The sequence below is a fragment of the Canis lupus genome, chromosome 10 (assembly GCF_048164855.1).
Source record: "Canis lupus baileyi chromosome 10, mCanLup2.hap1, whole genome shotgun sequence".
Taxonomy (NCBI): domain Eukaryota; kingdom Metazoa; phylum Chordata; class Mammalia; order Carnivora; family Canidae; genus Canis; species Canis lupus.
In genome coordinates, this window is record NC_132847.1 from 63,100,617 (window position 1) to 63,122,447 (window position 21,831).

At 38.6% G+C, this 21,831-nt stretch overlaps 1 protein-coding gene across 3 annotated transcripts in view; it reads left to right on the plus strand.

Annotated features, from left to right (window-relative positions):
- Positions 1–21,831, plus strand: part of SLC44A1 (solute carrier family 44 member 1) — a 192,410-nt gene that overhangs the window by 146,788 nt on the left and 23,791 nt on the right. For 2 of the 3 annotated variants that reach the window (XM_072842217.1, XM_072842219.1), the window contains one exon: positions 1,210–3,608. The exons of the other annotated variant lie outside the window; for it this stretch is intronic. In XM_072842217.1, the coding sequence (XP_072698318.1) occupies positions 1,210–1,233 (24 nt within the window). In that variant the 3' untranslated portion in view covers positions 1,234–3,608. Of the gene's footprint in view, positions 1–1,209; positions 3,609–21,831 lie in introns of those variants that run through there. 3 annotated transcript variants of the gene reach the window in all.

The following is a 21,831-nucleotide window of genomic DNA, read 5'->3' on the forward strand; positions in this document are numbered from 1 at the left end:
CCCCTAATTCATTGGCGATAATACTAGGAGAATTGCCCAAGTTATGGGGCATTCTACCAGAAGCCAAGATTTAGAAAGATTTTTTTTTCCAATATTACTTTCAGTTTTAAATTAATGTCCCTTAACTCAAACTCTGCTTTAAAATCTTCATTCATATTTTGCTTTTATTTTATGTTGTTCATCAGTTCATTGCTTGCTGATTAATGGCAAAACCCTCCACTATGTCCCCAAATCTATCTTTTATGTGCATTGTTCTTCTGGTGCTTTGGACATTATAGCATTTGATCTCTAAGAATGATGTTTTATATGATTTAAAAACTTCCCAGGAGAGAAGTTGAGATGTTGCTTACAGGGTAGTTAAAAATTTGAAGCATAACCAGTAGCTCTGATTCTTAGCTCTCTTTTTAAATTAGCATGATAAGAGTTGACCACTCTCTTGGATGTGTCCCTAAATAATTATCTGAGAAATTCCTCACTCAAATTTAGGGATTGATAGAATTTAGGATTGCTTATTTTTATTTGCTTGGTTTAATTCACATGTTGTTCCCTTAGATGAAAATTCTGTAAAAGTGTCATACCTATTTTGCTGTATCTATACAATCTGCTCTTTAAGTTCACTTGTCTATCTTCTTTCTTGATGGGATATTTTAATTTAGGGTTTACTTTTTGCCTATAGAATAACATTCAGGAAAAATGAGGTTTTAAGTTTCCCTTTTGACAGGAGACCGTTGAAGTAAATAAGTACTTCCAGTTTAACTCTTGAGCTTTTATTTTTATTTTTATTTTTTTTGAGAGAACCTCACCAGTTAAGGAAACTTTAAAGGTTTGTGAGGTCATCCTATAAATCTTTGAAAATGATTTTAGAAAAATTGATCAAATGTGATGTAGAAGTTTAAGAAAGAGACATTCCGGCCTTCCGCGTACAGGAAAGAATTTATAGAGGAAAGGGGAGAAAAGAAACCTGAACACTATAGCAACTTAGGCCATAGACGTATTCTTCTACATATCTCAAAGATTCCCCCAAAAGGAAGTGTGATTTTCAACATTCATAGGAATTATAGCCCCTGGAATAGAAGTTCAAGGAGAAAGGCTCTCAGTCCATTTTGCTTTGCTGCCGCTTATCACCATCTATGTATTTGTAACATCATTCATGATCTCCTTTTAATGGTAATTGTCTAAGATTATACTCTGTATGACTTTGTTTTCTAGGCTTCGGGAGCAAGTTCTGCTTGAACCTAGCCGACCGTTATGGAACCCATTGACATTCCAAAACAATATATACACATAACTATGTATTTGTGTGTGTGGGTGTGTGTATATATGTATATGTATGTGTGTATATATATGTATATGTATATACACACACACACATAATCAGCCAAAATCAGAGAAAAGGAACAGGGATTTAATACCTTTTTTATGCTTATTTTTGTCAAACATGTACTCCTTTCATACGGGTGGCTTTTACAAGGCAACTGCCGTCATTTAATGTTTTCAATTGTAATTGTCTTAATGGAAATGTTAAGATTCATATCTGATTAACATTTTTAATAACTTAGAGGAGATTTTAACTTTAGTTATTTAAATTAGGTAAAATGATTGTACCGAATTCTCTGTCTAAAGTTTATTCAGGGGTGATTTTCCCTGATGTATGCATAAAATCAAGGTCTTATTTTACTGATGCATAAGTCCTAGTGGGATGAGACTAGGCATATGCTTTCAGATAAATAAGGAGATACTCCAATCAGTTTTCCCCAATCAAAGAAGCCATGTCATTTTACTTTTAGAAACATACTAGTGGACTCAATATGGGAATTTTCATAATAGCTCATGCATTTGTCAGCCAACATTAAAAAGTAACCAACTCCTCAGGTATTTGTAGTTTACCCTAAGCTTCTATAAGAGAGTAGGTTAAAAAGAAAAGGGTAGATAATCTTTCTTATGCAAACTTTGTTCTTATAGTTTGTCTTTCTTTCATTTTTTACTGTAGTAGCATCCTCCACACATTTGTGTGCCTGATTTGAAGGGAAGCTGGGGTGCCCAGCAACTTTAGCCTTTAAGTTTCTGTGTATTGATTTGCTGATTAAGTAATGCTGGGAGGAATAAAAAAGGGAGAGAATTGTGGAACACAAAGCATTGCAGATTCCAGTGCTTGGGCTTCTGCTTCTAAGGAACTTCAGTGGCTTCAGGCTTAAGTGGCCATTTTATTCAAATGCTTGCTGTAAAATCTGAAAACATACTGGCAGGTGCTCCTCTCCTCGGCAATTCATTCAGTATCCAGAATCCTACAATGTTTCACTGAAGAATTGGTTATATTTTTTTGATCCTCAAGTGTTGAATATTCTTTTTCTTTGGGAATGGGTTTGGGGTTTTTTGTTTCTTGTTGTTTTTCTTTTTTATTCCTGAAGCTTACCAGATATGAATGGCTAATATTCCATTGTTCTGCTTATTGTAATGGTGAATGCTTTAAGAAAAAAAAAGTGTAATTTGCTAAGAATAATTCATGATCTGTTTATGCGATAACTCCTTTTTGTTACGATTTTTTTAAAAAAAGCTATTTTTGTTAATGTAAAGTAAATATTTCAGAGCAAATTTTTTAAACTTATTGCACTAAATACAGGCTCTGTACAAAAAAAAAAAAAAGCCTCAGCATTTTATCATTCCATGGAAGAAGAATCTTTTGAAAGAAAGCATTGCCTCCTACCAGAATTAGACAGTGAATTAGACCGGTATTATGGAAATGCATACAATTAATGTCACTAGGGCTTAATAAGCAGCGATTTGCTCACGTGCTTGCTTTCAAAGGGTTAGACCTTTAAATTGCTGCAAAAGGTAAATTGTTTCCTTGTTTTTTGTTTTTTGTTTTTAAGTATCCGTGTTCTTTACTCTAGCTAGGCTAAAATTTGCTAAATGCCTTGGTTTCTTTTCAAAGCTCATGTAATATTTCTGATTTTTCAGAATATTTGCAATAAGAGTCTGGATTAAAAAAAAAAAAAAAACCACACAGTTAAGAGCTCATATCTTGGCAAGACCTGAGAAACCAACATTGTGAGAATAGCTATTTTGAAACAGTAATTCTCCAGAAGTTAACATCTAACATCAGCCAGACAGTATCATTGTACTCTTTTGTATCATTTGAAATGGAATAAATATAATTATGTAACTAACAATTACCCAAATAGATGAGAGAGCAAATAATGTGAGAAAATTCGGAATACCTTCTGTTTCATAGCCACACAGATTTTGGACGTTAAGAAACATTGGGAACTAAATTTAGGATTGGAAAAAGTTTGGAAGACGAGTATCAGAACAGAAGACATTCTAGGAGCTAGCTATTTTAGGAGATGTCCCTCCAAAGTGACGTGATGGAAGTCTTGAATTTGGAAATTAGGTTCTACTCACTTGGACATCCCAACATCATGGACTCTTGCTGCTCCCTGTTGCATTTGCTCGCAATCTCAGCTATTTGGAAGCCACCAGGAATGCTTTCTAATTATCATTTGCAACTAGAACTGTAATCAGAAAGAAATTTTGTATTTTTGTATAACTTGATTGTGTGCCATTTTATATAACAGGTCCTGTTTTACAAATAAATTTTGTTTTACTAACATTGTGTTTAGAAATTATGATCTATGTGTAACCATGTCATTTGAGTTTCAAATTAATTGCCAGGCTGTTTTCCCTAAGTAAATTTGTGTGCCATGTAAGTAGATATATGCATCTGTGCATATATACATTACACAGGCACACACAGAGAGATATTTAATACAGAGAATATCACTCTCTTGTGAGCTTCATTCCTTGATACGTGTTATAAAGCCTCACAGAGGCTTTTTAGCAATATTTAAATGTTTTGAGGTTATGTTTGGATATTCCTGCTGCCTCTTTCATTCATTGCGAGTCATTCTCCAGCTAGCTCTGGGCTGCCTTATTGCTATTCGCTCACTGCCTCCATCTTCTGCCCAAGTGCGAAGAATAGATGAAAAACAAAAATTATCTGTGATATGTGGTGACCTGAATAATTTTATAAGCCATTGACTCTGTGTTGTGGTTTGTGTCTTTTTCTGTGGTGGATCTTCAAAACTGTGTTCAGTACTTACATCTCCAGAGTCACAGTTAGGGTCCTCTACTGTAAATACTGATCATGGTGACCAGAGTATCACTGTGGGTTCTGTTATCAGAAAAAGGCTCTGATACATGATTTAGACTTTCTAGGCTCCTGCCTCAAGAGCAAGCGCTGCTGTAATATAAAATGGAAGGGAAAAGGATATATATTTCAGTTATAAATCCACGAGACCCATCTTCTATGGGAGGCTTAACCAGCGCCTTAGGTAAACATTAGGAATTTAGCTAGGGCATTGAGATTATATAATCCTTGCATGGATGAGCAGAGCTCAAAGCAAGTTGTTCCTTTAAATCATTTAATGCAATGCTTCATGTTTAGGATTAGAGCTTTTATCCTATCCTATAGCATGATTAAACCCCACGTACTGCAATTTAAGTAGCTTAACTGTGTGTTGTTCCCCAAACTTCTTCCACAGTGGTTGGGGAGGAGGCGCTCCCTAAGTCTATTTTAAAATTATACTGGAAATAAGTTTTTTTCTCTAGAGAATATCCCCTTACTCTTATATTTTCTTTTTTCAGCAAAGAACATTAAGCTGCTGATTTCTGATACCATTGACCTTGGTATCTGCCAGGGGCCCTTGTCTTTCCAGGGCAGTTTCAGGATTTCATCCCACTAGGGGGTAGTGAAGAGCTGACCCCTGCCTTTGCCCTGGTCCTGAGCTGCAGCTTTACACCGGAGCAGTGTTCTCCCAACAGAACTGCTGGCACCAAATATCAGGCCATGTCAGTGCCCCCAACGCTTCAGCCATTTCCACCAGGCACCTGTACTAGCTAATAAAATCCATTTCAGGAGGTCCTCTCCACCCACCCCACCTACAAAACAAAACTATGGGGTCAGTTCCAAAACCAGAGTTGCCAATTATGGTGACCCAAGCATTTAATTTTATCTTTGGTCAATAACCTTCTCACTTGAATTTTTGGAGTTTCCAGTAGCCTTAACATAGCCTGTGAGAAGTTTCCTTCAGAAAAGTCTTTAAGCTTTCTTTCACCTTTCAATAAGTTCTCTACTGCTTTTTTTATTGCTACTAAAAAAAAAAAAAAAAAAATCCTGAGAGTCTGGAGGCTTATCGATGCACCTGCCACAGTTAATTTCTGTATTCTTTTCATATATTCCATCTGACAGGAGTGCACTACAAGGGCTTGCTTAGAGTTGTTAAGACGTGGTCTGTGAATATATATTGGAAAATTGCAGGTTCAAAGTAAATACATATATAAATGTGTTATATATTCACAGCATAGACTGCCTTTTGCTTTAAATGCATATTCATGTGTCTTTGTGTACTAAGTATGCACATTAGCCCTTTTGAAAAGTAGGCACTGTTCAGATACAGTGGCTGCTTTTGGAGTTAGCTCATCTTTGATTAGTGGCACATAGCCTAAATTTTGAAAGCAAGACCCTTGAATGGGTCAAGAGAAAAATCTAAAGCATGTAACAAACTTAAAAAGCAAATCAGAAAACTAAGCATGTTGCATATGCTTGTCAATTTAAAATAGCACACTCTCCCCATTCAGATTTCATAAATGTGAGCCAAATTCTTATTCTCTACATTTTAAGAGGAAAATTTTAATCCAAGATTCAAATCTTTAAAAATATCTTTCTTACAGAAAACTTCAATGCCAAGTTTTTAAATTTGAGAGTTTCTGTGGAAAACCTTTCTATAGAAATACTATAGTACCTTTTCTTCCCATCTTCGTGATTTTTATATGTGTAAAAAAAGACAAATCATGGTTCAGTTTCAGTATTGCATGAACAATGATCACTTTTGTAAATTACACGGACAGGATTTAAGTCTGATATTTTCTAAAGGAGTTCATTAGTAAATTTGTGGAAAAGACGTGAAATTATTAGGAACCAAAATATTAGACAATGTTTTCCCATTTTGATACTCAATTTTACAACTAAAATGATTTCGTGAGGAATAAATACTCCAGGCCAGAGCATTCAGAATAATAAAGCTTTTCAGTTACTAAATTGACTAAACTACAGGTTTAGTCAATATCTGGTTGAATATGAAAACATTGTAATTCCTAAATGTTTCAGAAAAATTTTCACTTTTATTTGCTAAGACCTGATTTTAATATTTGATATTCCTAAGCAGGTTCTTAATCTTTTGGGAGGACTATGGGCCCCTTTGAGAAGCTTATGAAAGCAATGGACTTTCTCTCAAATGCGCATAGCACATCTATGAACATTTAAAATGGTAATAGAATTTCAGGGCCCTCCATCTGCCAGCCTCCACCCCACCAGCCCCTTGGAGCCTAATGCACACAAATCAAAAGCTGCTCTAATGTTGATGTGATAACATGTTTTGAAATAAAGTCGTGATTAGGCCGTCCACTGAAGATACTTCTAAGATAGTACTTACCAACTTCTGTCTTGGAATCATTTGTATAACTTGAAGACTTTGATTTAGTACCAGCTTTGGAAATCGAAACCACACTAATCTGAGTGAGTAACAAAATGGTCAACACTGAATCTTCAGGACAGTAAGATTTCTTTCCTTGGAGGTATGATGGTGTGTGTTGGAGAGGGGATTTTGGCAAGCTACCAAATTCTTGGGCATGGACAAGAAAATCCAAGAAGGAATCCTTATAATTATCACATCTACCAAAACACTCAATTCTTTTTATTATTGCTCAGATATGACAAACCTTATCAGTAGATCACTGTCTAAAAATATATCCGTCATCATGACCAAGAACAGTTGAAGATGATGATCAATGAGCAAACTCAGTATAGTTCATAGTTGATAACATTTTAGTAGAAAGTTGGAGGAGCAGATGCTGGGGGTGGAGGGCAGGGAATTCCAAATTTATTTTTCTCCCTCCTTATATCAGGGAGGTATTTCTTTGTTTTGCCTTTCTAGTCACCCCCTAGAGCAGCCTTTGGCCACTCTGCTAATGAGACTGTGCCTCCACTGCCCCGCAGCCACCCGGTCTTCTTTAGGGAAGCATGTGGATTTCTTGACATCTCAACCTTACTATTAGTTAGGGTGCTGCATCTACATTGAGGGCCCTCGGGGCCCTTAAAGGAGCAGCTAGAAATCCTTAAAGGAGTTTGAAGTTCTTTTTAAGATTGGGTTCCAATGAGTCATTTATAGTCAGACATCAAACCGTTACCTACATTTTCAAGCTGAAGAAAGCAGTGGGAATCTCATAACTGGCTGGAGAAGAAAGGAGAAAATTCAGCTCCCTCCCCGACCCCATACCTCCAGAAGAGCTTTAATGAACCTTCTGCAGTAGCAAATGGAGAGACCATGGGTGGAAATTCCCATATCGGGTGCAAAAGGCCCTAAGTCCAGTGTAAGTATCTACATTTGATATTCCTTTTGTTGTAGATGTGTATGACTTAGAGAGAATGTTCTGATCTTCACATCTGAATCTGATCCACCCATCCCGTCAGATTGGAATGTAGTTGGAGTTAGTTATATTTTTTTTCAGGAATTTGTGTTAAACCATTCTGTGTGAGTAAAAGTAAGCACTGAAAAGAAGACTTGAATAAATGGGCATGGAACTGAGTGGAAGCTACAGCCAGCATCCCAGAGACCATTCTACCTGCCACTAGAAAATGTGAGCACTCTATTTGCCGTGTTGATCATCAGGCCAGGATTCATAAATTGTGTTAGATACCTCGCAGGAATGAGACAATAATAGGACAACTTTGGGGGCTGATGATTTGAGACAGGGACCATTCAGTAAATTTTCCCCATCCTCTGGGTTCCAGTAGTCTGCTCAGAGTTCTTTTTGGCTCCTCTTGTTTTTGTGCTAGTTTTGGTTTTCAGAGACTTAGCATGGGGAAAGTTACCTTTCTTCTATGTTGCCTTAGTGCTGCAAGGTTATATTGTGTTGTTGAGGTTTTCTGACTTCTTCCTTCCTATAAAAGGATACTGGGAGCTCCATAATGAAAAGAAGTTTCAATTGTACTAACTCAGTACATTCTTGACCACTGAGTGCACTTCAAACAGGTCTTGTACCCAGTGAGGTAAGTTCAGTGGGTTGTTAGCTGATCCGATTATAGGAGGAAAAACATTACAACTAATAAAAAAGTAGGGAGAAAAGCATAGAGGGCACCTAACAAAATAATAGGGGCTCTGGAAAAACAACCAAAGACAAAAGCATATCTTCTGAAGACCAAAGGTCCAACTTTAAGTACTTGCTGGCACAGCCCATCTGAACTTCTGGAGATGAGAATAGAGCTCCTAGAAGAGGCAGCCAAGCTTTAAGATGAGTCAGTGCAATAGGGACCTGCTATTGATCGCTCAGGCTCTGAGCCTTATATCCAGTGTCAGGCCCAGCCCGGTGTACGGAAGTGCAGTGTAAGGGGTGATATGAATAGAAAACACGCATCAGTGTCTCGATTGCTCACTGCTGTGTGATCCAGCATGAGAAGTATGTTGTGGTACCACATATTTCTCTATCTGATGCCTTTTTTTGTCTTCGTCATTTTCTTTTGCCATTTGCATCCTATTTCATAGTGTCAAAATGAATTTTTGTATCACGTCCTGTCTGTCCATTACGAACTATGGGATCACAGTTCAGCCTTCCATGAATTCTGTAGTTCGGGATCCTTTACTTTAGCGCTATTTTGAGCTTTTCCTTATCACAGTGTCACTACACTGTATTCAGGTGGGGAAACAAACATGTAGGTGCTTGAACATGCCCCACAGACACGGTTGTAGCCCTACTATTTGTGACTGTCATTATTGACACAGTGCAGACTTTACAGACAGAGCATTATGCTCTCAGAGGACTTTAAAAATATGTATATTAAGCAATTAACTTTCTGGAGTTATCAAATCTTGCTGGGAAATTAACTTACAAGAGCTCTGAAATGGATGGAATTCCATCTGGCTTCAGAGTACAATGAGCCTATATGAAATGGAGCTTTGAAATGTTTTTCTTGTGCAGAAATATGAACTAGAAAAAAAGTGCTGATCCAATGCTAAGTTTTCTCTGTGTACTGACTCAGTTGCCAGAATTATAATGAAAACTGTATTTTAGTCTAAAAAATGTATAGAATTTTTTATGTAATAAATAAAATTTTATAGGAAAGAATATCATTGTCTACTGTGTTGGAACCTTTCCCATGCCCAGGATGGTGATAAATAGCACTGTAAGGGAGGAAAATAATTTTCCCCCTACCCTTCTGAGTTTTTAGCTGAGACCCCTACATGACAGAAGACAGATCAATGAGAGAAAAGCAGGCAGAAATTTGTTAACATGTATACCTCATGTATACATGGGAGATACCCAGGGAAAATTGAGTCGTCCCCCGCCAAGGTGACTTAGAATTCAAGCTTAAACACCATCTTACTAGGGAAAGGGGAGGTCTCATAGAGAAGAGGAGATGATTTTTAGGGAAGATGAGTGGGCCCTTAGAAGAATACAGGAGGGGTAAGATAGTTTGTGAGAGAGTTAGCCTGGGTATGGTGTCGACTTCTTGTCTCCAGTGATAAGTCCATTCTCCCTCGTTGAGGAACCTCCCAAAAAGAGAATTGATGACACTCAAGTTCCTTTTGGAGGATCTGTCTTTAGCCAGATAAGGAGCATTCAGAGAAAGCCTCTTCCTGCATTTGCTGTTTTTCAAGTACCTACAGTTCAAAATGATCAATATACCACAATGGCATTTTTTGGGTGGCATGTTTTGAAATTGTAGACTGTAGAGTCATATTTTGGGGTGGCATATTCTACTCTTCAGTAGAAATAGTGATCCTGGGCAACATCTTGTCTTCAGATTAGGTCATTATGCTGCAAGGGTACCCTAGAATTTCCCAGCTCTTCCTTTCTAGCACCTCTCAGCATATCCTAGGGTCTTTGAGATACAAAATATAAAAGCACTACAAACCAAAGAAGTACCAAATTCATCCACTGCCCGACCAGGCTTGAATCTGACTTGCCCTGTGAATGCTAAGGTTACAACTGAATTAAGTCATTAGGTGGAGTAGAAAAAAGCCTGTTGGATAACATTTACAATGGAAAACACTTTTGGCTGGTACGCCCTGCACGTAAATGGAAGCCTGGATCTGTGCTAAGTTCATGGGTTTGTGAAACTGTGGTATGCCATCATTTATGCAGTGGTTGTGCCCCATTAAAGTTTGGAAAAAGCAAGCTTGTTTAAAACTAATTGTATTTTAAATGGTACTGGGGACTAAAGAAGAGGATGTGCATAAGTGGAAGACCTTTTGGTATACCAATAAACTTCTAATTTGTTTCATAGTTTTGGACTTTATTTAAGATGCTGCTGTACAGACTACTTTTCATTAGCAAATGTGAATGATGCCCAGATCATAGATGTTTATCTGTACCCATCTTGCCAAAAGTTGTTACAGAACATTTGTGAGGCCTCCTCAAACACTGGAGGTACTTGAGGTACTGGAGTATATTAATGATTCCGGACTGTTAATTCTTTTTTTTGGGTGGTTCTGATGTAAATATATATAATTTCTTGTTCTATAGACCACCTAGTGATTAAAGATCCTGTGAAAAGCCTCACATCTCCTAAAAGGAACCCAGAATTTTTTTCTTTGACTGTGGAAAGTATACTCTGTATTCAATTTCAAATTTCAGAGAATAAAGAAAAATCTATAGGATTTCTTCCAGGAAGCTACTATTTGCACACTCCAGGTTAATATGTAAGTTAGGATTGAAATTTGAGCTTCAACTAGCTGTATAGATCGAAGCTCTTACAGGTGTTGAAAAGTTCAGAAAGAAGCCAGTGTCCTATGAGAATCTTTGGCCTTAGATCTTTGATCAAGTGCTATGAAACTATTCAGTGCCTTTTCACATCATTTGTGTTTTCTGGTTGGTTGTGGCAAGTAGCAGTGAAAGCAAATGTGCTTTGTGCCTTTAATTTGATATTATGCGTTAACTATTCAAATCCTGAGAAAAATAACTTTAGAAGATGCACCTAGATTGCATTTGGGTTTTCAGAAAACACAAAGCTAAGGTATTAGACCATTTCATGGACTTATCAGCAATTTCAATAGAAGTCTTAAAGCTTTCTGGATAGTTAGCAGCTCCCTGGCCAGGTATGTCAGTCTAGAGAGGCGACAGTAAGGAATTGCCTTCAAGGCAAAACAAAAGGGCTTTTAGTCATTCATACTTATCATATAACTTTACACTTGGAGACAGGATATTAAGAGTTTGTGTTTGATCTACTGTCCATCTGCTAGGAAGGATTCTCACAGCTTATAATCAAATAATTTAACAACAAAGTTAAAAATAAAAGGCAAATGAAAATTGGGAAAAGAAGATTAGCTGCTTAAGAAACCCAAGGATGAGCATTAAGACTGAATTCCCAGTTGTCTGTCAGTCCTGCAAAGAGGAAATCAAGAAAGGTACATAGTTTTACATGCCTAATAAAAAGAAGTGTTGAATAGAACTTTAATAAGGAGGGACTGGGCAGGTATTAAAGATGAGTAATGTTTAATGACTTGACATAATGTCTACAGTATATAGTCAATGAAAAAAGGATAAAGCAGTATTTCCAGCCTGATCTCATTTATGTAAAATCAATATTTTTATACATTTTTAAATAACTAAGGGTACAGTAGATGTAATTCTGTAAGCGCTGGTACTTAATCGGTTAATTGAAAAATTTGGTTAATGAAGAGAATCATTATTAATGAAAAAGTTTAAATACAAGTAAGTATTCATTGGCCAATCTTTGACATAGTGTAGTTCTTTTTTATGACTGACTCCTCTGAATTTGTCTTTTGTCCTTTTTTTTTTCATTAACCACACCGATAATGTAACCACCTAAAAATGTAATAAGTGGAATTATCGATTTTTAAAAGTGGATCGGGAGTTTAGACATGCATATGAAGCCAGCTGTGTATGGACTCCCAGATTTTTATAATTTCTTTCCATTTGTTATAATCCTCACACACACAGAATTTGAGAGTAATATTTTTAGTATCTTTATAGTCTTTCCAAAGCGAAGCATTCAACTCAGTTTTCATTGCAATTACTCTCTTCATACTCATTGTTTTAATCAATATGTATAATGTAAATAACCATACCATTAGAATCAACACTGCACCTGGCATAACATGTTGGAATAAACACACCTGACTCTTGCTAAACATAGTCCACTGATGCCGAAAACAGTGTACAGTGCCCCTGGGAACGTTCAGCCTGCTATGAAATCAACCAGTACCTTCTACAAGGGAGTGGAGAATGGCAGTTAATCTGGCAAGATGATGAAGTGGAGGTCAGCTAAGAAAGCCACTCTATTTATATCAAAATGATGGTGATGGTTATCTCTGCATTATGGGATTGTGGATAATTTATTTTTTCTTTGCTTATTTGTATGTTTAAAATATTCCTCTACAGTTTCTTAATATGAAAAAACATAGTCACATTAAAAAGCAAATAGCTAGGTAAGTATCGTAAAACGGTAGTAACTAAACCCATATGATAATAGATCTAATGGAGTAGAAGAGATAGTTGCCAAAACAAATTATATTTTTATAAGAATTTAATAAAAGCTAAGGACCTCAAATGAATAAGGAAAGAAATTTCATTTAATAAACGGTGTTAAAAACAATTGACTTTCAGTCTGAAAACAAATCTAAGTTAAATCCAAATGGATTAAGAATTTTTTTTTTCTATTAGATGAAGGAAAGATCAGGGGAAGGAGTGGGAGGGACTTCATGAATTTAGAAGGATTAGGTTTAAAAAAAAAAGCATGGACTGGTGGGAGTGGTGAGATCCTGTCCCACATTTTGTGGAAAATGTAATGAGCAAGGCCCATTTCAGATGCATTTACTAAGCATATCTACAGCAGTCTGCTAAGTGTGTCCACTTTAACTCAACGAGCATTTCCTGAGACCTCCTCTGGTCAACCAGATTTATAATGTGGGAACTCAGTGGTGAATATTCACTCCCTGATCTTAGGTAGCTCACAGCTTAATGAGGGAGATAGGCAGCAGTGAGTGTTAGGATGAGAACAGGGTGCTTTGGGAGCACATAGGGAGGTATTGGGGTCATTAGGAGCTACCTGAGCTGAGACTTGAAGGATGAGCAGGAATTAGCCAGATGATGAAAGGAGAGATGGGGGGAGGGGAGAAGATTCTACTCAGGAATAGCAGCGATCCTACAGCAACACGGAACAACACCAGTTGTTCAGCATGTCCTAAGCCAAGAATATGTGGATATGTAGCTAGAGGTGCCTGTGACCCCGGAGAGGATACAGGAGTCTTGCGTGTGCATTCAGGTCTGAACCAAGAGCTGTCAGGAGCCTGGAACAGGAAGAAGGAGACCTGAGAATGGGGAGGAAGAGGAAGAGGAATATTCCAGGGGGAAATCTAACAGGCCTGATGACCAACTAGTGGGGAGAAAGAAAAGGAAATTGTGGAGGTCTATACTCAGAGTGGTGCGTGTCACCTTTGCACTTAAAGATAGGGGCTTGCACCGGGTGGTCACATTCATCCAGGCTCTGATTCTCTACTTGAGTGAATATCAGAAATATTTACCTTTACTCCTTAATGCTATCTGATACAAAAATTCTGTAGTGATAAGAAGGAGTCAAATGGAGAAGAGTGTGAGGGCCTGAAGAAAATTCTCTCTGTCAACAAAATATTTTTTTCACTCCCTGATAAATGAAATCCACCTAATTTCTGGTTTTCAGTTAAGAGATCCCAACCTAACAATGGCTGTGCAGTTCAGGTAGCTGCAGGCAAACTGTCTCCATGGCCTTAGATCTCTGATCTGCTGATTGTTAATCATCTGCACACTTCTACACTAACAAAAAATAATGCAATATATTTGGTGTATTTGTATGTTTACATATACGTGCTCCACTTTTTTCCAAAGAGGCATCTATACAACAAGATTACTAAAAATAGAAAAGCAAGGGTGTCTACCTGGCTCAATCGGTGGACCATGCAACTCCTGATCTCGGGTCGTGGGTTTGAGCCCTACGTTGGATGTAGAGATTATAAAGAAAGAAAGAAAATAGAAAAGCAAAGGATAAGCGAGAAGAAACAAATATGCTAGACCCTAGGACTAATTGTCACAGCATAATAAGGCATTAATATTTTGAGCTTCCTGGCATCCTGAAAAGAGAGGAAAACACCGAGGTTTATAGACTATGATTTTTTGATGTAAGTGTATGTATTATTCAAGTTACTGTGAGAGCAAAATTAATCTGCATATGACCATCAAATTGGGGTTTGGAAGTGCTGAGCTGATAAAGTCCCAGCATGTAACTCCGAGTCTTTAACTGAGTGTGTTACTTTATCCTTACCCAGATCTTCCTCTATTGGGACTTAAAAGACACATTCTTAAGTATTAATAAAACAGGAAAGACTTTTCGTTTATTCCAAAGACATTTACCGAGTCCTATATTTGCTAAGGATACAGAAATGAGAGACCCAGGCTTTGCCTTCAGCATTTAGGAAAGCAGAGGGATGAGCAGATGATTGTAATGGAGTGAGCCAGACCCTCCAATGGAGTTAGCTCAGCAGCGTGGAGGGACAGAGAGATGGGATGGCGTGAGGTAAAGAAACCTTAGAGAAAGGGAGGTGGGTTCTCTGTTCCAAGCAGAGGGAACAGCATGTATAAAGAAATGACATGTCTGTCAATCTGTACCAGAGAATGGGTGCAGGGACCTGAAATTGGAGATCTCAACGCAAGTCAGGTCTTGGGGGTCTTGTGGGTCATGCTAAAGGATTTGATATTATGCTGAAGAAAATGGAGACTCACTGAAGGATTTTAAGCAGAAGAGTTGCTTGATGATTTGAGCATTTTAGGGGGGGAAATCACCATGGTAGCAGTGTGGGAACTTACTCAACCTGATAAGGAGTGTTTATGAAATCCACACAGCTAATATCATACCCATTGGTAAAAGATGCAAAGTTTTCCCCCTAAGATCAGTAAAAAGACAGGCATGCCTATTCTTGCCATTTCTATTCAACATTATACTGAACGTTCCAGCCAGGGCAATTCAGTAAGAAAAACAAGAAAAAAGGTACCCAGATTAGAAAGAAGTAAAATTATCTCTCTTCCCAGATGACACAATTTTATATATAGAAAATCATGATGAATTCACACACACACACACACACACACACACAATTAAAGTAAGCATTGTTGTGGGATACAAGATCAACACATAAAAATCAATTTTATTTCTATGCAGCAGCAACGAACCATCTAAAAAGGAAATGAAGAAAACAATCCCATTCACAGCACCAAAAAGAATAAAATCCTGAGAAATAAATTTAACCAAGGAGGTACAAGATGTTTACATTAAAAACCACAAAATACCATTGAAAGAAATGAAAAGAAGACATAAATAAATGGAAAGACATCTATGTTCATGGGTTGGAAGAGTTAAATTTTATTTTGAAGTGGGCTCCAAGCCCAACATGGGGCTCAAACTTACAACCCTGAGATCAAGTCACATGCTCTACCAACTGAGCCAGAATTACTATTATTAGGATGATAATACTACCCAAAGTGGTTGACAGAGTCAATGCAATCCTTATCAAAATCCCAGTGGCCTGTTTTTGTAGAAATTGCAATTCAAAAATTCATATGGAGTTTTCCCAAGAACTCCATATTGCCAAAACAATCTTGAAAAAGAATAAAGGTGAAGAACCACCAATTCCTCAGTCTTCATCACTTACAACCTTGACATTTTTTAAGAGTCAGGACATTTATTTGATAGAATGTCCTTCAATTTGGGTGTAAGTTTCCTCATGATTAGATTAAGTTATGCATTATTGGCAGGGTTACCACAGACATCACGTTGTATTGTTCTCAGTGCTTCATATCAGGAGGCACCTAATATGTGTTTGTCCACTATTGGTGATTAGTGGTGATTGATCATCTGGTTAGGGTGGATCTCCCTGGTCTCTCCACTATAAATTTGCTATTTCTCCCTTTGTAGTTAATAAGTATCTCGTGGGATCCCCGGGTGGCTCAGCAGTTTAGCGCCTGCCTTTGGCCCAGGGCGTGATCCTGGAGACCTGGGATCGAGTCCCACATCGGGCTCCCTGCATGGAGCCTGCTTCTCACTCTGCCTGTGTCTCTGCCTCTCTCTCTCTCTGTGTCTCTCATGAATAAATAAATAAATAAATAAATAAATAAATAAATAAATAATGTTAAAAAAAAGTAAGTATCTCGTGAAGAGGTATTTTGAAACTATGTCAAGATCCTGTTTCTCATCAACCTTTCACCCACTGGCTTTAGCAACTCTTCGTGATTCTTCTCTGAAACAACCACTACTGTGACTTTTGCCTAATGATGGTTTTCTAATACCATCATTCCTTCTATGTTTATTAGTTGGTGTTCTACTGTAAGGAAGAACTTTTTCTTCTCTCCCACTTATATATTTATTCATTGAATAAATATCTAATTATGGATTTTTTTTCTATCCTCATTGTCTTTATGCCCGAATTGTCTCACATTTGCCCAACGAGAGCACATCCATACTGGCTTCTTTATACTTTGACTTGTCTCTATGAGCCTTTGAGTACTTCTTGTTTACTAACACAACACAGATATTCCAGGCTCATCTAGGGCTTGCCCTGGCTCAGCTCTGTAATCACTAATTCTTAAAGGAACCCTGGTTCCTTTTGATGGAAGTTGGTATTTAGAAACCAAAGTCTAGGCACTACAAGTACTCATTGTGGTAGCTTTTATTGAAAATACAGAAAGCTGACTTCACCTAATGGCACTATACAATGCTTTTTTGTTGTTTTATTGAAACGGCAATACAAAATACAAAAATACTGAAAATATTCCACCCCTTGCCTACGTCCTTGTGCCACTATTTTTATCTTGTACATATGATTTCTAATCCTACATAGGAATGTGCATATTGGGATGCCTGGGTGGCTCAGCGGTTGAGCGCCTGCCTTCGGCCCAGGGAGTCCCAGGATCGAGTCTCAGGATCGAGTCCCAGGATCCAGTCCCAGGATCCAGTCCCAGGGTCGAGTCCCACATCAGTCTCCCTGCATGGAGCCTGCTTCTCCCTCTGCCTGTGTCTCTGCCTCTCTCTCTCTCTCTCTCTCTCATGAATAAATAAATAAAATCTTTTTTTTAAAAAAGGAATGTGCATATATATATATGCACATTTATATATAGTTATATATGCAAAGTTGCAACCATATGTCATATTACTATGTTTTCCTTTTTTCACGTATGTTAAATCCTGTTCCTAAATATGTTGTCGTGCTGCTACAAGGGCTTAATCCCTCTCCTTTCAAATGGCTTCCCCGAGTTCCATTGAGCAGCTGTGCCCTGTGCACTAAGTTCTTCTTTCTCTAGTGTGGGCATGTAGTGGCTTTTAGGTTTTAGCTATTCAGAGATGGTTCTGAAAATCTAGCATCCATGTTTTTTCTTCAGCTGTATTTGTTCCTCTGGATAAATTCCCAGAAGTCAAAAAAAGATTTTTTTTTTAAGTGTAACACAATTTCTTTTCCTCACTATCTTTTCAACCTTTAATCTTTCACATTTCTTTCTCCTCCAAGGATGCCTGGAGCTCCAACAGTGTGTTGGAGTTTCACTGGTCTTCATCAAAGTCATAAAGCAAGGAGTGCCTACCAGGCACCAGATTCTGTGCTATAGCATAGCAGAACCATATATGGTTCAGAGATGTGTGCTTGTGCATGCATGTAGATGTGTTTGCCTCCTCAGGACAAATGTGCAAAGTGGGTATTATCTGAGGAATTGAGAGACAAAGAGGTTAAGGAGTTTTTCTGGTGGCAAATGGCAGATCCAGGATTCAACCTGAGGTCTTTCTTACTGCAAAGACCTTGAACTTTGCCATACAAAAGGCACTCCATCCTGCCATGATGTGTTGGCTGGGCTGCCACACCTGCTGCCTGCATTTAGGTCAGAGCTCGGATTTTTCTTCAGCATAAGCCTGGTTCTGGGAGCCCTTACTGTTTATCTAAATTACAAAGAACAAGGCTCTCAGGAGCTTAGCAGACCTGAGAAGAAATATGGGTGGAATAGTCATTAATTGAAGGACCAAACCTAAGACTTGCTAATTAATTTCAACCCAAGGGAGGGCTCCAATAGAGGAGGCAGACGCCAGATGTGAGTAACAAAAAAACCCAAAATAACAGTTGCTGAAAGAAGACAGAAGTTTGTATTTCTCACACATCGCCCTAAGGCAGTGCATTACAGTGATTAATTAGGAGCATGAGCTCCAATTCAAGCACACCTGTGTCCCTTAGGAGCTATATGATCTTGGGCTTCAGACTCTCTAGGCCTCTGTTTTTCCACCTAGGTAATAGAGAAATAGTGTCCAGTGTAAAAGAGTTTTGTTTTTGTTTTTTTTTAATGATTATTAACTCCATTGTTACATGCAAAATTCATAAAGCAGCTCCCGGCATACAGTGAATGTTCAGTAAATATTAACTCTTGTTGTTGGTCTTTTGCCTTAGTCTTGGACAGTTTAATATTTTTCCTGCTGATGTGGATGAAGAAATGGAGAGAGGGGCGCCTGGCTGGCTCAGTTGGTAGAGCATGTGACTCTTGATCTAGGGTTTGTAAGTTCAAGCTCCATGTTGGGCATGGAGCTTACTTAAAAAAGAAAGAAAAGAAAAAGAAAGAAAGAAAGAAAGAAAAGAAAGAAAGAAAGAGAGAGAGAGAGAGAGAGAGAGAGAGAAAGAAAGAAAGAAAGAAAGAAAGAAAGAAAGAAAGAAAGAAAGAAAAAGAAAAACAGCAAAGAGAAAAAAGAAGGAAGGGAGAAAGAAAGAAGGAAATGGAAGGAGTGGCCAAGACTACAACTTGTCTCCCCATATCCTTTTTTTTTCAGTCTTTAATGGTGACATTTACCTGATTTTTTAGATGGATATATAGCCATTCTGAACAAAGACTACATTTCCCAGCTCCACTTGCAGCTAAGTTATGACTATGTGACTCAGTTCTGGCCAGTGGGATATAAGTGGAAATGATATGTAATTACCAGGAAATGTCTAAAAGGAAAGGCTATTGTCTCCTCCTTGATTTCCTCTTCCCTGCTGGCTGGGATTCAGACATGATGGCTACAAGTCCAGCAGCAATCGTGGACAATGCAGTGACCTTGAAACTTGCAGAAGTTCATAATAGAGTAACAAGGTAGAAGGTGCCTGCGTCCTTGACACTTGGCATATCATATCAACCCTGGGCTGACAACCTCCAGACATTTTTTTTTTTTTTTTTTTTTTTGAGAGAGAGAGAAAGAGGGGATAGAGAGCAAGGAGCAGGGGTAGAGGGACAGAAGAAGAGGGAGAGAGAGAATCTTAAGCAGCCTCCTTACCCAGCGTGGAGCCTGATACTGGGCTTGATCTCATGACCCTGAGATCATGACCTGAGCCAAAATCAAGAGTTTTCAGATGCTTAACCAACTGAGCCACCCAGGTACCCCCACCCTCCACACTTCTTGAATAAACTTGTGAGTAACTGTTGTTTGGATGGGGTTTTTGTTTTGTTTTGTTTTTTGCCATTACAGCTGAGCACAATCCTAACTAATACTAAAAATAGATCATATTTTAGTGACTTAGAGCTAAAAAAGCTAGCTGTATAGTTTATTGGATAACAACCAGAGCTCCGGAGCAATGGACTAAATCTGGCAGCATGGAGTTTAGCAATGATTGTGTAAAGTGCTTCCTTGGGTCCATAAAACCAGCCTTGCAATGGCCCAAATGAGGTTGATATGGCCTTGGGGTCTCCTGAATGGAGTGTCTTATAAAGGAGACAGCAGAGTGGCTTCACAGGGTATGTATGTGTCCCCATTGCCCCACCCCTGCCCCACAAGCATCAGAGTTCAAGGCATGCTGTGTATAAATCGATAGTGGGATGTTTCAGTTCAAGGGATTTGGGCCTCTGTTAATAGCACGGTGTCCAGCAGGAAGGAAGCGATGACTCTGCATTAGTTTTTATAGGTCAATCCGCACCCGGAATATAAACAAATGAGAGTGTTTTCAAAGACAAACCTGGAAAAGACATCTACTTTGAAAAGAGGTATCTTGGGGTGAGGGACGTGAAAAGAAATGATCACTGTATTCAATTATCGGAAGGGATGTTACAGAGAAAGAAGAGTTTCTATAATCTTGCCCTAAGGCCTTGAAGGGTTCTAATGGTTAGAAAGACAGATTTTATCAGCCAACTAACATGTTAATCACCTATTACTATCAGGCTCTGGCAGTGACTGCTAATTGTCCTACCCAATATCTGTTCTGTCCTTCTTCCCCGTGAGTTTAACCCAGATGTTGTTCCAGTCACCCAAGTGCCCAACTAAAACACCCACCTTCTCAGACTGAAGTCTGAGGTGGTCATGTGACCTCATTCTTGCAAAGAGATATGAGGTGGAATATAAGAGAGAATTCCAAAGAAGGTTTGCCTTCTAATAGAAGTGCCTCCCATCCTCCAGGTTTCCCTGCCTTCTCCCTGTCTGGAATGCAGCCACGCCTGCTTCTATTTATCTTGGGTTTGCAAAGGTAACACGACAGCAGAACCTATACTCAGCAGCACTTGGATCTTCAGATACTAATGGGTTTATTATTTTTGTCTTTGTTTTAAAATAATGGCTTTATTATTGTCCATGTTTTAAGGAATGGATCTTGGTAACAGGATTCCTTTTCGACTGTATGTCCTAGGAACTAACCAGTAGGGATCAGGTTATTGGCAGCAGTCGTCTTACAAGCAGGAGGAAGAACCACAGGTGAAAGGCGGAGCAGAAAGATGGGAGGGGCCTAGCTCCTGGAGGACAGCTCCTCATTCAACTTTTCCTTTGTGCTTCCTGTTACCTAAGAAAGATTGATGCCTTCCTGGTTTAGGCCACGGTAACAGGTTTCTTGCCTGTGCAGCTGAGATGCAGTCCCAGCCCAGGCACCATGCTGACTTTGATGGGGTCAGGAAAGGCTTGCTCATGGAGTCACTGGCTTTCCCTGCCTTTCCTGGTCAGAAGGTGAGGAGGAAGTTCCCAGAAACAAATGGACTGAGTTGGGGGAAAGGAAATGATCTCCTTGACCCTAGAGGAATGCATGCAGAGGCTGGGAAGCACTTTGTTTTTTTTTTAAGATTTTATTTATTTATTCATGAGAGACAGAGAGAAAGAAAGCAGAGACACAGGCAGAGGGAGAAGCAGGCTCCCCGCAGGAGCCTGACATGGGGCTCGATCCTGGGCCTCCAGGATAACGCCCTGGGCCAAAGGCAGGCACTAAACCACTGAACCACCCAGGCGTCCCAGCACTTTTGCAGCTGCGTGTTATAAAGCAGTGTTCAGTGTTGAGTGAAGAGTTGGATTCAATGGCCTTTAAAGTCCATTCTAGAACAAAAACTTTCCAAAAGTCAGAAAGTTCGTTAAAAAAAAGTGGGCTCAGGGCATTTAAGTGTTGGTCACTGAACAGATGGTGTGTTTCAGCCGTAGACTGCACCGGAATATACGATCTTCATTAGTTTCTAAGAAAGCGCTCTCCCTGAACCCCCCTGGGTAACCATGTCATGCCAATTTTTAAGTTTCTAATGGAATTTTAGTTTATGTTTTATTCGTAGTAAAGTAATTTATCCCACTCTTCCACTACTAGGGTTTCTATTTATCTTGGGTTTGCAAAGTTAACACGACAACAGAACCTATACTCAGCAGCACTTGGATTTTCAGATACTAATGGGTTTATTTTGTCTTTGTTTTAAAATAATGGCTTTATTATTGTCCATGTTTTAAAGAATGGATCTTGGTAACAGGATTTCTTTTTTTTTTTTGGT